Below are 25,284 nucleotides of genomic sequence, written 5' to 3' on the forward strand. Positions count from 1 at the left end.
ATAAAACAGATGTTACATTGACTTGATATGTTTGTTTAAAGATTATTCTTGTTTCTCTCAGAGTCGAGATTAAAATTTATATTGCATTCTAAAGATACGGTTCCCAAGGTCAAACGCAATATATTGGTTACGAAAATCATTTCGAGTAGTGTCCCTGTTTTGCCATGGTTCTGTGCTTCATTTTGAGTTGTTTCCCCTGAGGCAGGGTAACAATGTCACGTGCATTTCATTATTGACAGTTAATTTTTTATATAAACTATTTTCTCGGAAAAAAATAAAGGAGTAAAATTTGATAGGTACAGCGTTTGGTTTTCATAAAAACAAGCTAAAGTAACTTTTGCGAACTTCATTTCGAGTAAAAGACAGACAAAACAAAAACTCATAATGCTATATAACGGCATGGCTTCTCGCAAATTCTCGCATCCAAAATTCAGTATCAAAATAGATGCATGTACCAATCTTTATTCAGTCCCTGCGGACTTGTATACTCCAAAACAATGACAGCAAGACTGAGAATTCCGTGCTGGAAATGTTTAAAACTTCCGGAATGGTTTACATCTTCTGTATAATTACTTTGCATATTAATCGAATGATTGTACGGCGTGCGTCCCGGGAATTGAAATGAACGTTTCCAAAATCGTGCCAGGTCCTTTTTCTTAGAAAACTGATCTTTTGGGTGATTAATATTGTCACATCATGCAATCCGTTCTATGCCGTCGTTTGTAAACGTTCAAGACGACAATCGCTGGCCAATAATGCATTGTCATATGACAAGTTGTCGTTATAAACTTTTAACGTAATTATTATCGCATATAATATAAGCTAGATAATTTCTGACAGGGGAGATGTTTGGGTGAACTTTCATTGGACTACATGTCATAGTATTGAAATAAGTATACATGCATAAATGACACTATCTTTAAGGACACGGGGAAGGGAATCTGGTCCTGGCGATATTGGATTCTTAAATGGATTGTGCTTTTAATAATCTAATAAAACGGTATCTGCTGAATTATGAGCGCTTTAGTCATAACTATGATTAAAATGCTTTAAGTGTATAGGAAAAGAAACAACTTAATAACTTACAGAATTTTCTTTATTAACAGTTAATCTTATTGATATTTATAGAATATTTTTCAGAATACATTTTAATTGTGATTGTGTTCATAAATACATTAAACGGTAATTAAGAATGGGAAATAAATTTCGAGTTCTTCAAAACCTATAAGGAAATTATAGAAAATGGATAGAATGCAGAACAAATATAAAGAAGACCCTCCGTGTTTCATCGGCATGTGTTTAAAGGTACGTGACTGTTAACGGTTTAACTTTTAAAATACGAATAAAAATATTATATTATATATAGTGTAAAAATCACGTAATTTTATCTGACCTAATTTGAGAAGAACCCATATTGTATCAAAATAAGCAAATATCTGATTAATGATATATACACATGTATTTTCCTTACTTTTTGGAAATATTATTCATTCTTCTAAGGGCGTGCCGCTTTAAACTTGTACCAATTTTGAAATAAGCTTTTTCTTGAATGCCCTATGTATGACCCATTTAAAGGACACATATTTGGGTCAACAAACGCTCAAGAAGAGAGGAAATGTCAAATAAAAAAATATAATAAAAGCGAAATTGAAAGAAAAATTCTTCTTTCCATTATAAATAATTTAAGTTTTTTTTTCATTCCCGTAAACTTTAAACATAAACTTTTACTTTATTGGACTAATACTTTATTCTTTCTATCTTAAATTATATATACAAACTAGCTTTTGTTGGTAATGTATTAAGTCAACTACGATTACAAAAGAAACGTCCGATAATTTTTGTGTCATAAGATAGATCTATACATATTTAAGTTTAGACGTGACTTTTCACATTATGAAGAAAGTCATTGTTTGTTCTGCTTTTTACATAAAACTTTATCTTTTTCAGCCATTGACTAAAATATTACTTTTTAAATGCGTTATCTGCTAGCAAAAAAAAAACTGTTTGCCAATTCAATTGTGGTAAAACGAGACGCATAGATGCGAAATTTTAATTGATTTAAATTCTTAAATTACACGTGCGAATATATTACGCGTATTTCACTTTTGTTTAAAAAATCAAGCAAATACCAATGACGTAATAAAGCAGAATGCTGGAATGCTGGAAGTCCACGCTATGTATTGAAAATGATGTTGATGATAATGATAATGTAATGATGATATTAACGGTGATGGTACTGTTAAATTCCGAAACATTTTTAAAAGCTGTTAGAGTTTAGATAAACACCAACATTTCTTAAGGTATTAAATCATAAATATGATGCTCAAACGAAGATTGATAAATATTGTTCCAAAAGTTCCAAAAAGCATTATTTGTAAAGATATTACCGTATTAACATTTCATGTAAATTAGGGGAGGTAATTAGAAACTTATTTTCGATAAATTCTTTGGAAATTGTTTTAGAAGATATATAAAAGTGTTGTTACATCCTTAATTACAACATACAGGATCTTTAAGTGCTTAAGAAGTAAAGTACATGCATATATAGATACATGTATTCATATCGTTTTCATTACGTCAATGATTAACTTGACCCTTGGCTATATTTACCATTATTGACCACTGACATACGAAAACTGTCATGACTTTGTATATTTATTGACACATTTGCATAATTGAACATTCGTTAATCACAATATATGACATCATAATATACTCACTTCTAAATGATATCCGCTAAGTAATTGTGATCGTAACCAAAGTTCTCCGAAAGAGACATACGAGAATTAAGGTAACTCCATGCGAGGGTCTAGAACACACTCGGCGATTGGGGTCATATACATTTTGATTCTATCAATAATTCAAGTAAACTATATTCGGCAAATACGATGGTGAAGTGTCGAAAAATGTTGAAAACTTGATATAATTTTCAATGATGAAAAGACAATAGTCGTTCAGTCAATGGTTAAAAGTCGAAATAACGAAACCACGATGGTGAAAGGGTGAAAAAAACATGAAATTATATCGAACTTTCACCATCTTGGTTTGGTTATCACGAATTATTTGAGTGTCGTGATGGCAATAACGGACACCGTAGAATATACCCGCGTTACGCGGCAGGACTTGTCCTGTCACCCGGGCCATTGTTCCCTGTTGATCGGGTTTTCAATTGACCAGTATACATTATGTAAATGGTTTTTAATATCAAATTTCCTGAGTCACTTAAATTATTATCAAATACGTTCTTTCATTTGTGGTTAATTCCTACGCATCATAACAAAGATGGGTAATATAAACGGCTAATGACTTCTTACATATATACAACGTTTATGAACCTGAAGTTTGTGATTATTCAATTTGCTATATTTGAACAGCATATCCCGATACTGACAGTTTTCTTAGAAAGAAAATCCATGATTAATTGATTTTCGGTTGCAGTGTCATTTTCTAAAATGAGCATGAAATGTGCGGTAATCAGGTACAAAGAACAAAATAAAATATGTCCTAGTTCGTACTGTTAGAATAGAAACATCATTACGATGTACAAATCAAACAAAACAATAAATTTGTCCAACTGAATAGATTTCATTACCAGTTAACCTTTATTAACAATATCGGATATTGTAAAGTAATGAAAATATTACAACATAAGCGCTAGAATGTAGGACAGACACGCGCACAGTTACTGTTGGTATAGGTTGCCAAGTGATTGTTGTGGCTGACAGCGAACCACTTTCTTACCAGTATATTGACAATGGGTTCGAAACCCGAAAAGAATGTTATATTATTTCATGTAAGGAAGCGGCCAGGTGGGTTTCATACTTAGTAGCCAGCTAGTACCCACAGTAAATACATGGAGGGTAGTCTGGTGTCAGTCTTCACAGGCATTTAAATAAAAGTGTCGAAAGTAACAAGAACAAAAGTTTCAACAACAATAGCAACAACACATGCCACTCACACACGCACCCGCGCACGCATATGCACACAAGCACAACAACAACAACAACAACAACAACAAAACAGTATTATATCCGTGCTTGATTCGCTTAAGTTCAGTAAATATTTCATGTCCAAATAAATATCATGATTCATTAACATTTACAAAAACAGCAACAAAAACGAAAATGTTCTCATAATAAATGCTTCACGTCCTTAAATCAGTTGATTCTTCAGTTGGTGCATTTGGTCTAGATAATATCTTTGAAATTTAGAACGATTAAAACTATTCTTAGAACAACGTTAACGACGACTATAAAAACATCTATACCAAAATAGTATCATGAAAATTAAATAACTAAAACAAAACTAACATCAACAAAAACATGTATTTACGCTCAATGTAATTAAAGGGACTCCAACGAGGTTTTTTTTCTTCTTTTTTTATTATTATTATGAAATGAAGGGACCGAAAATATTTTCTCAAGATTTTTTAAAAAATGAATGTAGATCGGAAAACTTGTGTTCCAAATTTCAGATCATTTGCTCACTCTGTTTACCAGCAATACTCAATTTTAGTGTGCAAATTGATTCTGAAATGAAAAGCGTTGCAACGCTTTTCAGTCAAGTCAGTCCAAAAATCGCATTAAAAATCGATTATCAATTTGATTCGGAGAATATCTATATACTTTGATCTTCGATCTTCGATCTTCGAGGATAGTGCTAACTTCTTGATACTACTTTCTATTGCTCATTTTTTCCATTTTAAGTGCAATTTTAAGTTCAATTTAATTGATTTTAGGCTATAGAACACAGGGGAGTTCCTTTAAAACAGTTAATAGTTCAGTGGCGGTTTTTGGTCCTTATAATATCATGAAAATGGTTTATGACTGATTATATCCTTTCAGTCAAGTCAGTCCAAAAATCGCATTTAAAATCGATTATCAATTTGATTCAGAGAATATCTATATACTTTGATCTTCGATCTTCGATGTCAGTGCTAACTTCTCGATACTTTATTAAAGTGCACCAGTTGATTTATGAAAGAGTTTCAATTTAATTGATTCTAGGCTATAGAATACAGTGGAGTTCCTTTAAAACAGTAAATAGTTCAGTGGCGGTTTTTTGGTCCTTATAATTTCATGAAAATAGTTTATGACTGATCATATCCTGGTCTAGAAAACTCTTGTCTTGTTTTTTTCCCGGCTGATATAAATCGTGGCTTAGTTTAATCAGTTTTCTTCAATTTGACATACGTCGAGGATTCTGAAGGGGATTCCAAACAACCCGTCTTGTTTCTTTTACAACTTAATTAATAATTATAGGCCTATTGTTAGTCAGACATGTCAAAATGATTTAAATTATTAATTGATACTTGGGACACTAGTTGTGCCATTATAGTAGAATTGAATTTAAATTATGTTGTTATACATAAAAAAATGAATGACGTCAAAGTTACTATTATAATTATCAGTTTTATGTATAACGAGTGAATGAATAATTTGATAAATGAATAAATGAATGGATGGATGAATGAATGAATGAATGAATGCGTGAGTGAGTGAGTGAGTGAGTGAGTGAGTGAGTGAGTGAGTGAATGAATGAATGAATGAATGAATGAATGAATGAATGAATGAACGAACAAACGAGCATATTTCGAGTATGTTATTTAGAAAACTATCAGAAAATGATGAACTGTTATATTTCAATAGTTAACTGTGAGACATGAATTCATTATTTTCTTATATTCTAATTGTATTTTTGTTTAAGATATGCTTATGCACATTTTTTTGGCGAGCCAAGCTAAAAAATAATATGTAAGAGAAAGTCTATCTAATGATATTAAGCGGATTGATTGGTTGACTGATTGATTAATAATTTCTCATGATTGATTGATAATTTCTCATGATTGATTGATTGATTATTTCTTAAAATAACTTCTGTCACACAAGGGCAGCTAGCATCGTCAAAGCAGTGCGACACGCAATTCAACGGTGTGCAGTTTGAACATACCCAAAACAAACGCCGTCGCTTTGTATTTTGATAAAATTTCGTATTTGCCGTCGACCGAAGCAGACAGCAAGTTAGATATCCTATAACATCCATGCAGTGCAGTTAGTCTTCTATTCAGCATCACATGGGCTTTGTTGTCGCGCATTACGAACGCCGTGGTTGTAAACTGGTTTTAAACTGCGCTAGTTCGGAGCTTTGAGATGTCTTTGCATCTCTACCTTGATTATAGATAGTGAAAACGAAGGTCTAAGTAAAGAGCCGTGGGAAAACAGACCATTGCCCCCAAAAATGGTACGCCATAGGGCGCCACGGGAGCTCCGTGGCAACAACGGTACCATGGTTGCTATGAGAATATAGTTAGACCTCCATCTTTACGAATACTGTAAAATGTGATCAAAGCCATGCTGACGGAATGGAAGGGACATTACTTGTCGGCGTAAGTAAGCGATAGTTTCTTGGAGTTTATGTTCTTGCGGCGCTAAACATTCCGCATCATGTCTCAATTTTTTTCCACGAAAGTTCTCGAAATTACATAGCTAGTAGCATACATTGTTTTGAACTGATTTTTTACGGAACTGTGTTATTAATTGAAACTAAATTGATTGGCGTACCACTTTTGGTTAACTTATGTTATGTTTCATTACAGATATGTGTGTGAACAATTCCTTGAAGATTAGTTTTTAAGTTGAAATCTGCAAGTAAAAGTGTGTTAAAAATATTATGGTGACATAATAGATGGAATATATTTTACATACTCTATTTCGTCACATTGAAAATGGTCGCAGGACTATATAATGTCATAGACTCTTCACCTTGCAAATTTTTCTAAGACTTTTGGTTTTGACACTGTTGTATTATTAATCCCACCGGAATTTAGCCTGGATACCTTTAAAGTAATGGAAATTAATTATTGCAAACAAAAACATTTTAACTTAAATTTGTTAAGTTAAAGGTTAATGCTCTATTTTAAAGCATGTATTCCAGCCACCCCAAACCCCCTGAAATGATGTTTAATATATTTGTTTTATATAACTGTCTCTTAAACAATATTCATTGGCCATATACATTTACCATCTTTAACGTAGTGGACATTTGTACAGTTTTAGAGTAAAACTTTTTGTATGGAAGAAAAAGTACACCTGATTTTACTTTAAAATATTTTTATGACATAATTTTGCTTATTTCACATTCAACGATGCCTTCTTCACGTGATAAGCATGTAACATGCTCTAAATTCATTATTACACATCATTAACAACAGTGGAAATATATATTCATTTCTGAAGCTAAGTATGCCTTTAAGGTCACTCTGACGCTAATGGGATTAAATAAATCATGCGTAAATTAGCAGAAGTAATGACAGCTTCATATATACTAGCACTTATGTTTTTCTAACAGACGATGACGCAATTTGTTGATAATTACTGTTCTTAGAACACGATTCACGCAATGTACTATAAAAAGGTGAAGTTGGAGAAAGACGTGTCATTATTTATTTCTGGCGTTGCTCTGATGTAATAATTCTAATTTTAAAAGATGATGACGTACTCACTGTTATTACTGATTTTCTTAGAACACAATTTATTAAAAATGCTGGCTGGAATAAAAGTAAGAAAATACTTCAGAGTTACACGTCATTTTGGGTGTCATTCTTTATTTTAACTGTCAAAGACGCAGCTACCTTATATATCTGCTGTTTTTTGTTTTGTTTTTGTTTGTTTTGTTTTTAAATTACAATTTCCTCAATTCGCTTAAACTGGTGGCTTTACTGGACTTGAAATAGAACAAGAACAAACCATCAATAATGCGCAGTCAATTTAGAAATGCTGTTCATGAATAAATAGGCGTGGACTTGAAATATGTGTTTGTGTTTATTTTTCCATACTTTACGTAATTTGTAATTCACATAAATTGAAAGTGCCGTTTGCAATGTGTAATTACTTTCTTTGTTCACTTGACAATACTTTCCTGTTTAATACATTTTCAAACTTTTCATGACAATTAACATGAGAGTAGACAGTAGACATTTTATTTTATTCTAACAGGCTTATAAGCCCACGAGGACACACGTGAATCTGCTTTAAATTGGACTATGTACAAAACTAGTGTTCAGTGTCACAATATTTGGGTCGTCTGCCTTCGATCATCTTTTATTTTGCAATATACATGAGCCGCGTCACGACAAAACCAACGTAATGCGTTTGCGACTAGCATGGATCCAGTCCAGCCTGCGCATCCGCGCAGTCTGATCAGGATCCATGCTGTTCGCTTACAAACCTTGAATATTACAAGTAGAGAAACTGATAGCGAACAGCATGGATCCTGATCAGACTGCGCGGATGCGCAGGCTGGTCTGGATCCATGCTGGTCGCAAACGCAATACGTTGGTTTTGTCATGACGCGGCTCATATAATGTTCTGTTGATGATGTTGTTATATTGATAGAACGAGATTGTTTGACATCATTTGTTTTGACAAGTTCTGTCATCCGACTGTCTTAATTCTAGTCGCCCGGATTTCTATCAGCGATACAAGAATTACTATGATGTGAGTGGGTGGATGGTGGAGAGAAATAATCAGAATATGTCAGGCGTACAATAGTGTTGTAATGTTAAGATAAATGTCAAAGAAACGCTCAAAAATGGCATATACGCTCGTACATCTATGCACGACATTCGATAATGCCACTTAAAAAATGTCTAGGGCTAAAAATGAAAAAATCTTATTTTGGAATGTGCAGGCCTTTATATTAAAGTGAATTGGTCTATATTGGAAAGTCCGTAATACTACAAATAATTACATTGATAGTTTTTAGAATCAGACATAACACCGGAATTAGCTTGCAAGGGTGTGATACATGATCAAATATTGTATATATAATTTAATCGTTTCAAACGATTTTTTGCCATTATTGTTAACGTGTTCTCAAAATCGCTTCTGAGATAGTACTAAGATTGGATAGTATTAAGTTTAGATTTCTACCTTGTTAAAAATCAAAGGCTTTTTTATTCGTTACACTATTTGGACCGGAAGTGATTAGCCTTTGCCACCAGTGTTGAGCCGGGTCAACCTGCACATTCGTGCAACCACATTCGTGCAACCTTATACTCAAGTTAATATTCCAGCCAAGAAGAGAACTTTTATATTGGATTATACATTTTTTTTTCGTTCTTTTTTTTTAATAGCTGTTAAATTAAAAAGAGAAAAAAAAAACATTAATCAATAATTTAGCACGCAAGTAATTATTTGTTTATTGGTTAAGTTGATTTTCATGCCGATTCAAACACATATTTGGTCATATTTTGGCGGCCAGCCTATCTAACCGACTTCTTGGATAATTAACCAATAATTACCAATTGCTCCGTAAGTGACCTCAAACAACACGATTTTAAAATCAGCGGTTAGATAATTTTTCGATTAATGATTACGTAAATCACTTTGAAAACGGTCGAAATCATGTGATAGTGAAAAATTGATAAATTTAAATTACCTATATACTGACCTATTTTTTGACAAAAATCCTACATTATCTCTATTTTATTGTTATCTCTCTCTCTCCTCATCGATAAACGACATGTATATTGGTTTTGTCAATTTGCCTTCACAATTGACACATGACCTTGACATCTACATGCTATTTTCAAACAAAAATCGCTTTATTTTTGTTATTCGTGACCTGAGATATTTGAGGTTCACGATGATAAATTGATTTGCTATACACTCATGATCATTCGATTGCTTAAAAATAATTTCTATATATATATGTATAAACAACTTTCACTTTTTATCTCAAGTAGGAGAAGGGTCATTACTCTGCATCTTGTGCAGAGTTGTTTCCCCTTTTTTACAAATCACGAAACAGCTGTGAGCGGTCTTTTATTAAAGTGTTCTGTTGTAGAAAAATAATTAGCTAAAGTCAGGAATTTGTAAGTTATGGCTGAATACTTTTCCTGAAATTATGTAATTAATCAAAATTTTAATGGAACGATATTTCCGTGTATATGTTTTCACTGTACGTGCTGGTTATATTTACATGGAAAAGATAAGAAAATGGAACAAGATAAGATCCCCAGTGGTTGGCCTATATCTGTCAATTATTTTAATCACTTTTATATAAAGTGAAAATATTTTGCGCAACGTGAGGCAGATAAGTCGCTGATAACAGCCCTGTGTTATAAACATCACAGGTGATTTCATCTCGGTTGGAAAAAAATAAAATGTTTGAATGCAACGTAAAGAATTTCTGGAAAAATTATAAAAAAAAGTAAGAAGTTCTTTCATAGAGCGCGTAAATATGCGTGGAATGAAAATATTTTATAGAGAAGATCAAGCTGTTCTCGACTAAATAAAAGAAATGAGTTGAAATTGTTATGATATTTGATATTGCTTCGATATTTATTTGGATTAAATCACGTGACAATGTGATCCGTGTAAATGAGGCGCTTGGATAAGTAGTCATGGTGATTGGCAGGCTTTTAAGAGTGAGTATGAATTGTATCAGAACTATATATACATCAATGTATTACAATGTATCCATGAAATCTGAGAAACCCTTTGCTTATAGACAACAACTTGCTATTTTCTTGATCAATTAGGTTAATTATGTTTGCCTTTTAAGATCTTTGGCTATATTTGCTTCTTACGTAGATACGTATTTGAACTGTTTTCTGACGTCATTGACAACATTAGCTGCTCATGTCTTAAAAGATATTTGCTTCTTACATACTGACTTCTTACGTCTTTAATATATTTTGCAAACAACAATAAAAACAACTAAAATATTAAATAAAACAAACAAATACAATTTAGAATAACAAAAAAAGATGAAACAAATAAATTAATTAACAACCCAACAAAAGACCACATTAACAGACCCCCCCCCCCCCAAAAAAAAAAAAAAAAAAAAAAAAAAAAAACAAAAAACAAAACAAAAAAAAAATCAAACAAAAAAACAAAAAAATAACAACAAAAAAACAAGATTAAAAATCAGCAAAAGACAGGAAAAGATTAAAACAAAACCAGTAAGAAAGAATAACAAACATAAATACTGCATCTACCAATCATGATTTTTTACGGTGGATTGCATAAAAAATCTTATCTTACAATGATATAAAGGAAATGGTAAGTTTTTTTTGCCAGTATATCAGATTGTATTGATATGTTTAAGATAAATTTTGTTTAAGTGGTAAATCACAATCAAATATAGTTCACGTCATACGTCGCTTTATATCATCATATATTGATAATGTAACATAAAGAGATACGTAACACGAAACTTGCCAGTTATCTGTCAATCATTTTTTACCACTGAAAACTCCAACGGGTAGTTGCTGACGTAAAAAAGTTTGTGTTATTTTTAGAAAAGAACGAGTTCGTTTAAAGTGAATTGGCCGAAGAATTTCTAAAAAAATGGCATATTTATACATGAATGTACGACAATGTCACTGAACAAAGCATGTAGAGCTTAAAATGAAATAATCATATTTTGAAATGTGCCGGGCTTTATATTAAAGTGAAGTGGTCTGTAATGGAATGTCAGTAAAACAATAGATGATTACGTTGATTTTATTTAGTATAATAACACCGCCTCCGTGGTCGAGGGGTTAGAGTCGATGACTTCTAATGCGTGGGTTCGATCCCCGGGAGATGCTTTGGTGGTTTAGCGCGGAGGAAGGTAGTCTAGTACTGGTGTAACTCTCCAGGAACAATGGTTAGGAAACTACCCGCCTATATGACTGAAATTCTGTTGGGAAAAGGCGTAAAATGAAACAATCAAACAAACAAAGATATATAACAGCAAACCAATTAATCATAAATAATATTTGGATGTTGTTGGCAAGTGTAAGATGCATGATCCGATATTATACGTACATGTATATCGTGTAGTAGATTATAAAATGTTCTAGAACAAAATATTTTTTTTTATCTTATAAATGTCCATACAAAATCACTTAGAATTTTATCAACCTTATTTTTCATAAAATATTTCATAATAACATCTTAATCATACGTACATTTATCAATTTTATAAATATTTGAAATAGATCCACTTACTGAAAATGTTAAAGACCAATCCACTTTAACTGTTTGTGCACTGAGACGCCGAGTGACTCCCGTTGAACAATATGATCCCTTTGGTACATGAAATAACTTTTAACGCAAGACAAAAACGATGCATTTGAACTATATAAACTACATGTATAATCTTTTTGTGGAAGACACGTAAGAATAAAAACGAATTAAGGAACACAATTGAAACAGAAAAAACAGCATTGGGAACATTTAAGATAAAACGGTTCTTATCTGATAAACTGAATGTTCAGTAATTTCTTAAACGTGTGCTATTTTCTACAATGGTTTATTTCACTGTTTTACATCTGAAGTTAATATTTTGCACTTGAAAATACATAGACATTATTAAATTCATTTGCATGGCTGACATAGATTTCTAATTCGTTTATGTAACGGAATGAGAAAAAATGTGAAGTCTGACTGGGACCCGAGCCTCGAATCTTCGGTATACGGTTTCTGAGTACAACCGTTTAAGCTACCCGGCCGCTTACAGATTTGCTCCCCTATTAGTTGAAAGGTCCATACACCCCCGTTACAACACCTATGCCAGTTATATATAATTGAATTTGTCATCGAATTTCTTATTGGTACACAGAACGCGGAGTAATATATCACGGTCAACAGTTGATCGCCAATCGAAAGGTGCACTCTGATAGAACTCGAACACGGAACCCTCAGATTATTGTTCCGCAGCTCTACTTAATGAGTTTTGTGGTTGCATGATATTGCACATTTTTCGTTACATAGAATGGTTTTCTAATGAACTTTCCCAAAAGATATTTAACCCTTTTTTTTAAATAAATATCAAACTGTCTAGTGTCACACTGTTACTGTTCCAGCATTGTTTTTCTTACGGATTTTATTTTAGCGGTCTAAACTTTTTCATACATGTAACATTATTAAACATTTTATAACATTGACCTTTTGAAAGACTAAGTTATTCTGTTTATGTAAGGTCAAATTAACTTGTGGTCGCTGTCTTTAGGCCAGTATGTCATATTATATGTGTGTGCGCGCGTGTGCGTGCGTGTGTGTGAAATTATTTGTTTTTATATGTACCTTAAAAGTACAATAGTACGTAGATGAACCACACAAATGCATGTATTATTTTGATAATTGACTGGTTTACTTCTTGCAAGAATATGGCTTCTTGTCAATGTTTTAGGTCATTTTATTTTCTGTATGAGGTCATGAATTACGTCTTTCTGTCTGTATATTTACATGACACTGATAAATTGTGAAAAGTTATTTAGACTATTGATAAAATTTGCCAAAAATCATTTGAATGTGTTATTAAATAGCTGAAGTAGGAAACTTGAAGCAAAACTAAAAAGTGTCATGACTAAAAATTAAGCAATCTCGGTTTGATTAAGCGAGGGGTAATGCACTTTATCTTTTAATCATTTAGATAGATAGTTGATGAAAAATATACCATTGTTTTTCATAAGGAATTCATATAAATAACCATGACATTAATAAGGTCTCGAGGTTCCTCGCTAAAACGACTGCTTTAGCTTTGACCTGCTGTATAAGTGTATTGGATTGGTCATGCTTTGAATTTGGAACAGTTTACTTGGCAATTTAGGACTCAAGATCAAAATACAAAAATCGACCTACCGTTAGTTTTAGAGCCTGTTCGGACAGCACAAAACATACGAATACAGCCTGGCTCAAATTTGGCGGCGATAGCTGTTCAATAGGTTTATTGTTGTATTGCATCGTTCTGCATGAGAATAGGGGCGTTAAGGTCGTTAAGTTCAAATCACTTACTCGTCAGTCACCGCCGTGGGTTCGAATCCCGAAAAAGACATTGGATTCTTTCATGTGAGGCGGTTATGCAGCTAGCTTACAGATCGCCGGTGGTTCTATTCGGATGCCAGCTCGTTCTGGAAATCTGGAAACTCGCCATATGACCGATATAAGGTTGGTGCGACATAAAATTGAGAATAAAAACGTGAGAATACACGAAGAAAAAGTAAATAATTTATATTCCTAAGAAATATTTTTGAGTGTGAATTTATGACCGGATAAACATCACAGAATGTAGGATGTTCCCTTTCTTTCATTTTATCATTAAATAGTTTAAATTGTGTGTTGTTTATATGATGTTTTTGTAGCATATGTTTCAAGTTTGAAACAGATTAATTTTCAACGGATACTACTTTGAAAGACGGAACTTCAAAGTAGTTTACTCATTTTTTCTCAATTGTTATTGTTGTCGTTTTATTTCTCACAAAATTTCCTGTTGGTTTAAACAATGGAATTATTTAAGTTTATACGATGTTAAAATATTTGTAAAATAGAAGTTGAAATGTTTTTATTTAATCTGGTTTTTCTTACCGAGTTATTGTGTTCTTATCGGTTCAATAAAAATCTGAAAATGAGGGTAAGTAAGGTTTTTGGAAACAAATAATACTACTATTATGACTATGTAGATATTTATGTATAATTCATATATTGATTTTCACAAATACTAAAAAAGTGTAGTGATATTTTTAAATCTCCTTAAATGTGAAAGTCTGAAAACGTATAACAGTAATTCCCTGCAGCCATGTATTAATTGGTACCAATTTGTATAATTATTAAGTGACCCTGGAAATATTGGAAGAAATATATCACGTTTTGTCAGGGGAAAATTCATTTTTCATGAAAAAAAAAGAAGAATTCATTGCTGCCGTCTTTATAGCGGCTTCAAATATTGTGTTTGGTTATGTTCAATCACATATTGACCTTAAATAAATGAATGAATAAATAAATAAATAAATAAATAAATAAATAAATAAATAAATAAATAAATAAATAAATAAATAACGTTATATGAAATTAATTAAGCACTTGCTTGAGAAGCTAGGCTTATTTTCACAAAACTTAATTTTATAGTATACAGTTTTCTATTGCGTGTCAAGTCTTTATCTAAAAAAGGCTTACTTCTTTCATTATTGTATATGATATTGTTATTTCTTACGTCTTAAGGATTATTCTGTAACAGAGTTTGACATATATTTTATTATTCTACTGGAGAACAGGTGGTTTGGTTCTATAACACGGAATTAATAAAACTAAAAGACAATAACCACATGTCCTTTGAGTATTCCGTAGACGATATAGTAATTATCACAACGCAAATATTGCACGGAGGACAGATATTTGTCTGGTTGTGACAATTTTTCAAGAAGCAGACGGCAATCAGACGTATTTTGGCTGATGTATTTATCACGCAAATAGATTGATCATAATTCAAGGTCCATCTTAATTACTTTATTAGGAAGGTAATAAGATGTAATTATGTTGCATTTTCCTTATTAGATTACAGTCTGCTCATCTTATGAAAAAGATAACTTTAATAAAAGTGATGTAAGGCGTAAAAGTGATGACTGGCGCCAATGCACTAATATGCTGATGAATGTATTTGGCGCGTTCGGATCACTGGATGGTTCAGACGGACTATTTTCTTTGAAGAAATATCTACTCACATTTTGGTTTTATTTTGTTATCTCTTTAGATAATTCACAAAGGACATTCATTTAAAAGTATTGCCAATAAAATTGTTACCTTTTCATTTTATTCCATTTTGAATGCTAAATTTGACAAGAAATATTGTCTGCGAAGTATTTTTAGTACTTGAATATATTACTATCATTTTTTAAGTGTTTTGCTAACGCGTTCATTTACACTCTAGAAAGTTTTTTGGAACCTGTAGGGTTTAGCTGCTGGTATTAAATACAAAATCTATTTAAGATGCAACACATTCACGAATTAGTGATATTGTTCCTAAAACAATTCCAGTTTACAACAAGACACAAAACTAAGCTTGCGCCGAAAATGCAACATAAAGAGATAATTTTTATCATATACAAACTAATATAATGGGGGAAGAAAATAGTTGATGAGCTGAAAGGAACTCCGCTGAGGTACAAAACTAAGAATGTAAGATTAGAATTTCTAACAAAGCTCAGCTCGGGCAACTAAAACAGAAAGAAATGCGAATGATAGTAAAGAAATAAACTCAGAAATAAATTGAAAATCGTATTTTTGTGCTATTCTTAACCCGTTTGAGTGCAAGTGTTACAACACTATTCCATTTTGGGTCATTTTCACAGTTAGAATACCTATTATGGAAATCGGAGTGATTGAATAATCTGAAATTTTGCACATAAGTTATCAATCTAGACCTACGTCAAATTAATCGTAAATCACGATAAAATACACCCAGTTCCGTCATATTAAAAACTTCAGTGGAGTCCCTTTAAGATAATTATTATGTACCATGGGAAAACTGTATAAATTGGTGGCAAAACATTAAATTGTTGAAATAGATTATTATTATGTTTATTTATCATTCTTTCATTATTTTTCTTCCTTGCCTTCATAAGATAAATATGGCTTCTTAAAAAGGATGTTGAACACAACTAGTTGATGCTCATACATCTAATCAAGTCATCCAATGTATTATTATAATAATTATTTCTATTATTATTATTTTTATTTTTATTATTACTGAAGCGGATCTCGAATATTAAAAGTTTACATTAGATTTCCGAGTTTTAGACTTTCAGGGACGAGAACGTTTCATTTTCATTACATATTGTAAAGGATATAAAAGGCAAGTAATCAGATCATTTCATTGAATGTTCGAGTAATAAACTTTTATATTGTTTTCAAAAAATAATGTCTGCACGTTTTCATCTCTAAGCCTTTAAAATAGCACACGAGAAAGTTGCGATTTCAATTACGTTTTATCTACTGCTACACGCGTAAATTGCTTATACATTTTAATGAATTTAATGTTTTCTCTTTAAGAATTCAAGAAACAGTTTTTCGCTTGAGATAAATTGAAATTAAAACATGGAATTTAAATCTCTTACGATTAAACAACACGCTTATCTGATACTATATCAATCATTTATTCAACTTTTACCAGATTCTGTAATTACAGATGTAGAAATTGAATGAATACTAAATCGAATTAAATTCTAATGATCTGAGATTGATTCTATTTTAAAAGGCGAATTGTTGAAAATATAGATCTGCGAATGAGGGGAACATTTAATTAAAACTATTGTTTACGTATAATTACGTTCCAATTATTGTTTAAAACACATATTATAATTAATAGAATGTAAGCTATAAAGTTACATAGCCATAATACGTGTAAAACAGAATTAATGACATAAAATGTTTTTGAAATATATTTGATTACGTATTTTTTCCACTGTATTATGAAGATTAATAATTTGGCTATCAATCAACGATTCAATATAATATTTCTTTAAAGAAAATGAACTGAACACTATCCAAATTAAAACAAACTTTTTTCAAAACAAAAAAGCGGAGAAAATGAAATTACTTTACTAGTATGATGATGTCGCTTATTCAATTACATGATATATTCATTGATTCATTTATCATCATAATTATTCTTGCAGGTAAAAAAATGTAACATTATTATGAATATTTTACAAAAGACTTTTTACACTGTTAGGTAGATCATTATCTGCTCAAATAATAATACTCAGATTGTCATTAATCTTGTTTCCGTTTAATTAGAAATGAATGATCATTTATGAAACTTGCCAAATAATGTATTTTGTAACGACGAAAGTGTTGTAATTAAGTTTTGGTATGGAAGCGTTTTTATCTTCATGTCTGCATACGAAAATTCATTTTCTCAAGGCATGGAGAGGCAATTAGAATTACTTCTATAACGCAATTTAAACCTGTATAACTTTCATGCCCCTTTATCTGATTAAATATTGGTTTATGTTTTTATACTGTAAATTACTTTGTTATTGTTCATTGTAAAATTTCATACACAAAGCCACTTCTATAGTTGCGCGGATTTATCAATCATTTCAATGTATCAATAATTCAAATTGTAAAAAGGATTGGTAAAATACAGAATCAATGGATACTATGATAAGAACAAAATTGATTTGCGTTGTTTTTGTTGTGGATGTTTATGGGGGTGTATTTTGTTCTCTTTTTTCTTTCAGAGAAAGTTAAGAACATATAAAAAAAATAATATCATTTACACATTATCGTATGGCCTATTGACAAGGTTAAGTTTACATTACAATAATCTTTCAGAAGTTTATTGAACTACAAAGATGTTAAAAAATAAATGACTGACACTTAATTATTTGATACCCTCGCATAACCCTACTTCAAGATCTGATCTTTACACTAGAAACAGTTTTACAGTAAAAGCAGTGTGAGTAAAAGCTTATCATAATTAGATCAAGAACTAGTATTTCACTGAAAACGCAACATAAACATCAAGTCAGCTAATTACGAAATAATCATAAGAGCTATCTAGAATAGGCTACTACAAACGAAATTGGTTCTGTTTAGGCCTTACTCACCAGGTGCACGTTTATTCCAATTTTGAAGCTTTGTCAAACGCCAGTGCTAGGGGAGGGGGGGGGGTGCCTGAGAGATGTTGCATGCTTTTATTATACCTCATCATTTTGTTGCGATTAATGCTTCCGAGGAATCACCGTTTTTCCAGACTTTTATATGACATGGATTTTCTTTTGTCCTTTAGCTAATGACTTCACTCATTTTTTCACTGTGTTTCTATAATCTTTTGCATATACATTTGTATTTGTGTGTAATTCCAAAGGGCTGCAAGCTCTGTGGTATTTTCTGATCTTTGCAATCTAAATCGTACTGTATATCTGTATGGTTTTCCTGTATAAATTTATTTTTATGTAATATATAATTCATCTTGCAAGGCACCAGAGTTTGATACATACAGAATTTTGCATAACTGCAGCAGAGTTGCATCAAAAATCATTTATGTTCATTTTTTATGACAGCCACACTTTATCCTTGCATATCATGGCTACTTCCTTAACAAAGACACTTAAAAAAGAATTTAAAAAAGTTGCAACAAAGACACTTAAAAAAGAATTGAAAAAAAAGTTGCCTCGACTGGGATTTGAACTCCAGACCTCTCACACACAAGACGAGGGCGTTACCCCTGCACCACGGAGAAGTTATAAAAACGATGCCTGGATAAAATCTAGTCATTCCTAATTTAGAACTTCCATTGCATTCCGAGTTTGTAATTCTTACTAATTTCGAGGTATTTTGTTCAGGATAAACCTGTTGTTTAAAATTGAAGTAAATAATTTAGCGAAAATCTTCTCACCGAAACAGTCCGACATGTAGAATCTATATATTCCACTACTCGGCAGTCAGATTTATTTGTGTAATATTCGGGAATCGACATCGCTAAAATAGCATTTTCATTGATTAAAAGCAAATTCATCCGCGTAATTTGTGATTGTGCATTTATTGACAATTCTATAAGCAACGGTACTTGTAATTTGTTGGATACTTATAACAAAATTATAAAAATATTTCTTTCTTTTAAATCGCTAGTTTTAAGCTGTTTTGAGAACTACTTGTTAGGTTTGTCGTGAAATTCTGTGTCAGAGATTGAATGTCAGCTTTGTATTTACTGACCTTAGGTCAGAAAATATAATAAAATTAACGTTGGAAGTATTTTTTGTAGATCATGAAGTATGTTGGTCTTGTGCCATATGCAGTTACCGGGTATTGGAATGAATTGTATATATTTTCCAGAGATCCTTATTTCATCAAGGACAGATATTAATGTCAGAACAATATTACTTGTTGCTTTTGAAACATTTACAGAATGTACTGACAACAATAAGCTAAAATTATTTCGAAAAAAAAATGTCTGCAATTTCTTAATTATACCTATGTGCAACGATTTTCGAATATAAAAGTTTATCAAAAGCCTTTGTCTGTCAATTTTTATGTGAATTTAAGACTACGAGGCCTCGTAAATTTGTAATTTTTAGATAAGGAGATTATTATAATGGACATTGTTATCAGACATTATGTCATTTTATATCAAAGTATTGATGTTGTGTTTGCGTGAACAATGCTATTTCTCCTTTATCTTTACCATTTCTTTCTTGAAAATAGTTATATTTCTTGAAGAATAAAGTCACGATATTAGAAGATTATTTTTATTTCTATTTTTAAATGTCTGGGACGTGATGCTGTATGTATGTTGAAACTTAGATAACATGGTTCTTACTTCCTCATTTCAAAAGACAAATGTACATCAACAATATGTTGTTGAGCAAGGAGCTCAGTCGTAGTTAATCCACTTTTTTAAAAGTAAGTAAATATCAAAACTTCTCTGCAAAATGGCGTGATATTTTGGCATTGTATATCTTTTTGATAATTAGTAATGGTTTAAATTTCAAAGCAGGGCACGACCATTTTACAAAATTAGAGTGAGAGAAAGTATTAACCGTTTTGTTAACTTTAGATATATATGCATTCTTAGACCATTATACCCTTATAATAGCTTATAATATCTTAGCAATAATTCATTAGGTTAGATATTTGATCAGGTATACGGTATCCCTACTTTATATTTTAACTTGTATAAATTTACTATTTATGTCTTTTTGATATATCAAATCTTATTAGTACATGTTCAAGACACCTTTGCATGTCCCTTCTTCTACTTACATAATATAAATACTTAAAGTTTAGGTTTTATTACTTGACTGTTCAACTGAGCTTCACTCGAGTTCCTTGGCATCGACATGTTTTTGTTTTTACGGCACACTAACACAGTATATATAGCACCGTTACAGGAAAGACGATTTTGACTAACCTCGGGTATTACAAACTTTAAGCTACACCAAGGGTCAAAACCACCTCCCTGCTGGAGCTTAGAGATGCATGAACTCCAATCATTTGAACCCATTTAGTCGCCTCTTATGATCACAGGGATAAACGGTGACTGCAATTCTGATGCCTCAACCCTTAAAAGAAACCAATGCGCACAATGCGCAAACAATGATACATAATTCCATCCATTCTCAAAGCTTTTGAAAAATCAACCTATCAAAACAACAGTTATCAATTTTCGAACTCGTTATTCCTGATTCTTTTATCAGTTATAACATGTTCTTTGCTTTAGGTATCACATAAATGTGATGTAATGTTTTGTTTAAGTAGAATTCAATAAAGATAATGTAAAAAGCTCACGGGAAACAATGATGCCAGTTACCAATATTTAGGATTTAATTGCTATAAACAATTTTATGGAACATTCACGATTTAAGGTCTTTTTCTCAGTAACATGATTTAATTCTCAAAATAATTTAAGTACAAATCAAACATTTGTCTGAAATATTGAAAGATTTTTAGCACAGAAAATTTAAACATATACACAGCCGATTTGTGTAAACGCATTTCAAAACTGGTGAACATTCTAAAACGAGGTAATTTTCTACTTTGTTGTCAGAAAAATGAGAGAATGAATGTTTAGAAATTTCAGAATTTACAGTGTGCATTGTGATTTATAATTCAAGAATGCAATAAAGTAGTATATAATAATTGTAATAGCAAGCTATCCGGTATATGATTTACTGTGATCAGCAAAAGAACATTTAAAACTGAATCAATTTTCGATTTGACTTCTAATGGAACTTCTGGGCTTTTTCCTGTTTTTTGTGCAAAGCGCCACCGAAAAATTTCTATTTTAAAATTCGATAGTTTTTAAATGCTAACCGTCATTAAAACCCAAAGATGTTGAAGGACCAATTTTTTAAATTTATTTTTGGAGCAAACGCACATATGTGTTCATTTCTGATGCGTTGATGAGTCATCCTTTGTACTATCTTGTCAAAGTAAGAAACACTAGGTCATAAAGCATTTGGTTCACTTTTGTCAAGCTTGCTACGAAAGGTATTTATCATTAATTTTATAAATGTTGCTTAGCTTCCAGAAAATTATGTTTAAATTTATTGGCAAAATCATACCACATCAGCAAAGACAACTGGCCCACAGGTGTCCTACTACTTTTTACAATGGATAAATACAACTGAAATGCAATTACCATATGTCCTTTGAGTATTACGTAGACGATTAAGTCATTGTCAGGACTCATACATTGCTCTATGTCTGATTAGAATATTTGGTAATTATCAGTGTAGCAGACGAATGATCAGAGGCATTTTGGCTGATGACAGTATCACTTAAGTAAATAAATGATAATTCAAGATCTATCCTAATTACTTTTATAAGAAGGTAACGATTGCCAAGGCTTGTCTGTCTTATAAGAAGATTAACTTATATTTTTAAAGTTTTTGTTTATATCCACATGTGTCGTGCGTCATGCATGAGTCAGAAAGCTTTTATTGTCCTTTCGGCTATCGAAACTTAAAATGTTTTCTCTTTGAAAGTGTAAGATTAATTTCTTGGGTCGATAAATATTTGAATTAAAATGATGGAATTCAAATCATTCCTGTTAAATGAAATTGCTGGCATGTCTGATAATATAACAATCGTTAATTCAACTTTTATCAGAGTCTGCAATTTCAGATATACAAATTGAATAACTACTTAATGGGATAAATTTCAAATGGTCTGAAATTGATTCTGTTTTACTGGTCCATGCATAAGTTGAATGAATTGTTTATGTTATCTGCTACGAGAAAAGCACATTTATAAAGTTCAGTTCAATGAAAACAGCATTATATAAGAATAAACTCAAAGAATCGCACACATAGCATCACGTTTATGTTCGTGAATTATTTATTTTTATTTTGGAATAGATATAATTATCATGTTTTAAATTCAATTAAACTATACACTTAAGTGGCAGTTTAATTTGTTTTCATTTGGCTATAGATTTTTAAATTGTCTTTGGCTTAGAATATTGTTTTTCCTTTGAAAGCTTTCTCATAGAAAAAAAATATAGTGAATATTCATGTACAGTTGCAGTGTATCAGTCCACCATAAATATATTATTTAGCCAGTTGCATATACTCAAAGAAATTCCAAGCAGAGGCAAAAATGTTTTTCGAATAACATAAAGGTTTTTAACCAAGCATTTAAACTGATTGCAATTTATTCCAACACATAAAAATGTATATAAAACTAGAGGATGCTTTTGTAAAAAAGCGCATGTCTCCCCCACTGCTGAGAATAACTGTGAATGGAAACAGGAATGGAACTGGAGAAATCCGGAAATGAGAAAATGACCAATGGTCACTGTGACCTTAACCTTTGACCTACTGACCCCATAAACAAGAGGGATCATCTGCTCAATAAGACCAATCATCCTATGAAGTTTGAGGGTTGTAGGTCTAAAGGAACTCTAGTTATCATCCGGAAAGGAGAAATTAACCAACGGTCGCTGTGACCTTGACCTTTGACCTACTGACCATTAAAACAATAGGGATCATTTGATTAATAAGACCAATCATCCTATGAAGTTTGAGGGTTGTAGGTCAAAAGGAACTCTAGTTATCATCCGGAAATGAGAAATTGACCAACGGTCACTGTGACCTTGACCTTTGACCTACTGACCCCAAAAACAATAGGGATCATCTGCTCTATAAGACCAATCATCCTATGAAGTTTGAGGGCTGTAGGTCAAAAGGAACTCTAGTTATCATCCGGAAACGAGAAATTGACCAACGGTCACTGTGACCTTGACCTTTGAACTACTGACCCCAAAAACAATAGGGATCATCTGCTCAATAAGACCAATCATCCTATGAAGTTTGAGGTCTGTAGGTCTAAAGGAACTCTAGTTATCATCCGGAAACGAGAAATTGACCAACGGTCAGTGTGACCTTGACCTTTGACCTACTGACCCCAAAAACAATAGGGATCATCAGCTCTATAAGACCAATCATCCTATGAAGTTTGAGGGCTGTAGGTCAAAAGGAACTCTAGTTATCGTCCGGAAACGAAGAATGGACGGACTGACGGACTGACGGACGGACGGACTGACGGACTGACGGACGGACAGGGCAAAAACAATATGTCTCCCCCCGAGGTGGGGGAGACATAATAACAAAGCTGTGCACATGTTCGGTCGGCTGCTTAGTAGAAGCGTACGCACGTACTGAAGTTTATATAAGTGACATCAGAAAGTTATATATTTGCTCTGATATTTTCAAGGCATAATATATCATTAATGTTTATACAAGATTATATGTAATATATCATTGGCTGTATCTACAAGAACATTGATTACAAACTAAATTCACTTTTACCTCTTATTTAGTGTTTCACACGCGTTTATTACGTGAAGGTTAACTTAACAAGTTACTTTTGCATAATCGGGGAAACATAATGCGAATATATATACCTTTTTGTAATATTAAGTGGTTTGATAATTTTGCCATAAATTAGTAATTTGGCATTTATTCTAAAGTTATCAATTACCGAACTCGTTATTCCTGATTCGTTTATCAGTTGTTATATAACCTGTTACTTGCCTTAAGAAATACATAAATGTGATGTAATGTTTTGTTTAAGTAGAATTCAATAAAGATAATGTAAAAAGCTCACGGGAAACAATAATGCCAATTACCAATATCTAGGATTTAATTGCAATAAACAATAATATGGACTATTTACGATTTAAGGTCTTTTTTCGACTCAAAAACATGATTAAATTCTAAAAATAATTTAAGTACAAATTAAACCTTTGTCTAAAATATTGAATTCTTAACACAGAAAGTTTTAGCATTTACAAAGCTGGTTTCAAAACTCGTGTATATTCTAAAATGAGGCAATTTTCACTTATCTACAGGCAAATCATAGGAGTGGTATAAATATATATGTAAAGACATTTCAGAATTTACAGGCCATTGTGACAATTATTAAAGTAAGTGACATTTGTTGCAATCAGGTAGTATATAATACTGGTAATAGCAAGCATATATGCTTTCTATGAAGATATGTTATCCGCGAAAGAACACTTCATAATGTATCAATTTTCGATTTGACTTCTGTCGGAACTCTGGGCTTTTAAACATTACAAATTCCAAAAGTTTGCGATTTGAAACCCGATTGTTAAACTGATTTTGGGAAAAAAAAGGGGTATTTATAGTCCATCTTTAACCAGTTCCCAGTTTGATGTAGTTTATTAAAGAAACCCAATATATTTTTTAAGAACCCAATTTTTTAAAAATTTTTGGGGAAAAACCCACAATGGTTCAATCTGGGGGTTTTTAAGTTTTCTTTTTACAAACTTCCAAAGTAAAAAAACAAATTTTATAACATTTGTTCTGTTTGGGTTTTTTAAGTTTTGGGACTTATTATAATTTTAAATTGTTTTTTTTTAAATTTTCAGTTTCATGTTTTAAAAAAAAATGGCAAATTTTTTCAAAAATAAAAAAACAAAATCAACCAATGTTTTTAGTTTTACTTTACGAAAAAATTATTGCAGACTAAACATTGCCCTGGC

At 31.8% G+C, this 25,284-nt stretch overlaps 1 protein-coding gene across 3 annotated transcripts in view; it reads left to right on the top strand.

Moving 5' to 3' along the window:
• Positions 1-1,019: 1,019 nt before the first annotated feature.
• LOC132728820 (atrial natriuretic peptide-converting enzyme-like) overlaps positions 1,020-25,284 on the top strand; it is a 96,193-nt gene continuing 71,928 nt past the window's right edge. Inside the window, exon 1 of one of the 3 annotated variants that reach the window (XM_060714512.1) lies at positions 1,020-1,305. In XM_060714512.1, coding sequence (XP_060570495.1) covers positions 1,243-1,305 — 63 coding nt within the window. In that variant the 5' untranslated portion in view covers positions 1,020-1,242. Of the gene's footprint in view, positions 1,306-10,070; positions 10,430-25,284 lie in introns of those variants that run through there. The other 2 variants (XM_060714494.1, XM_060714520.1) reach the window with 2 other exon arrangements.

The sequence above is a fragment of the Ruditapes philippinarum genome, unplaced genomic scaffold, assembly GCF_026571515.1.
Source record: "Ruditapes philippinarum isolate M1 unplaced genomic scaffold, ASM2657151v2 ctg2859_1_1_1_1, whole genome shotgun sequence".
Classification (NCBI taxonomy): Eukaryota; Metazoa; Mollusca; class Bivalvia; order Venerida; family Veneridae; genus Ruditapes; species Ruditapes philippinarum.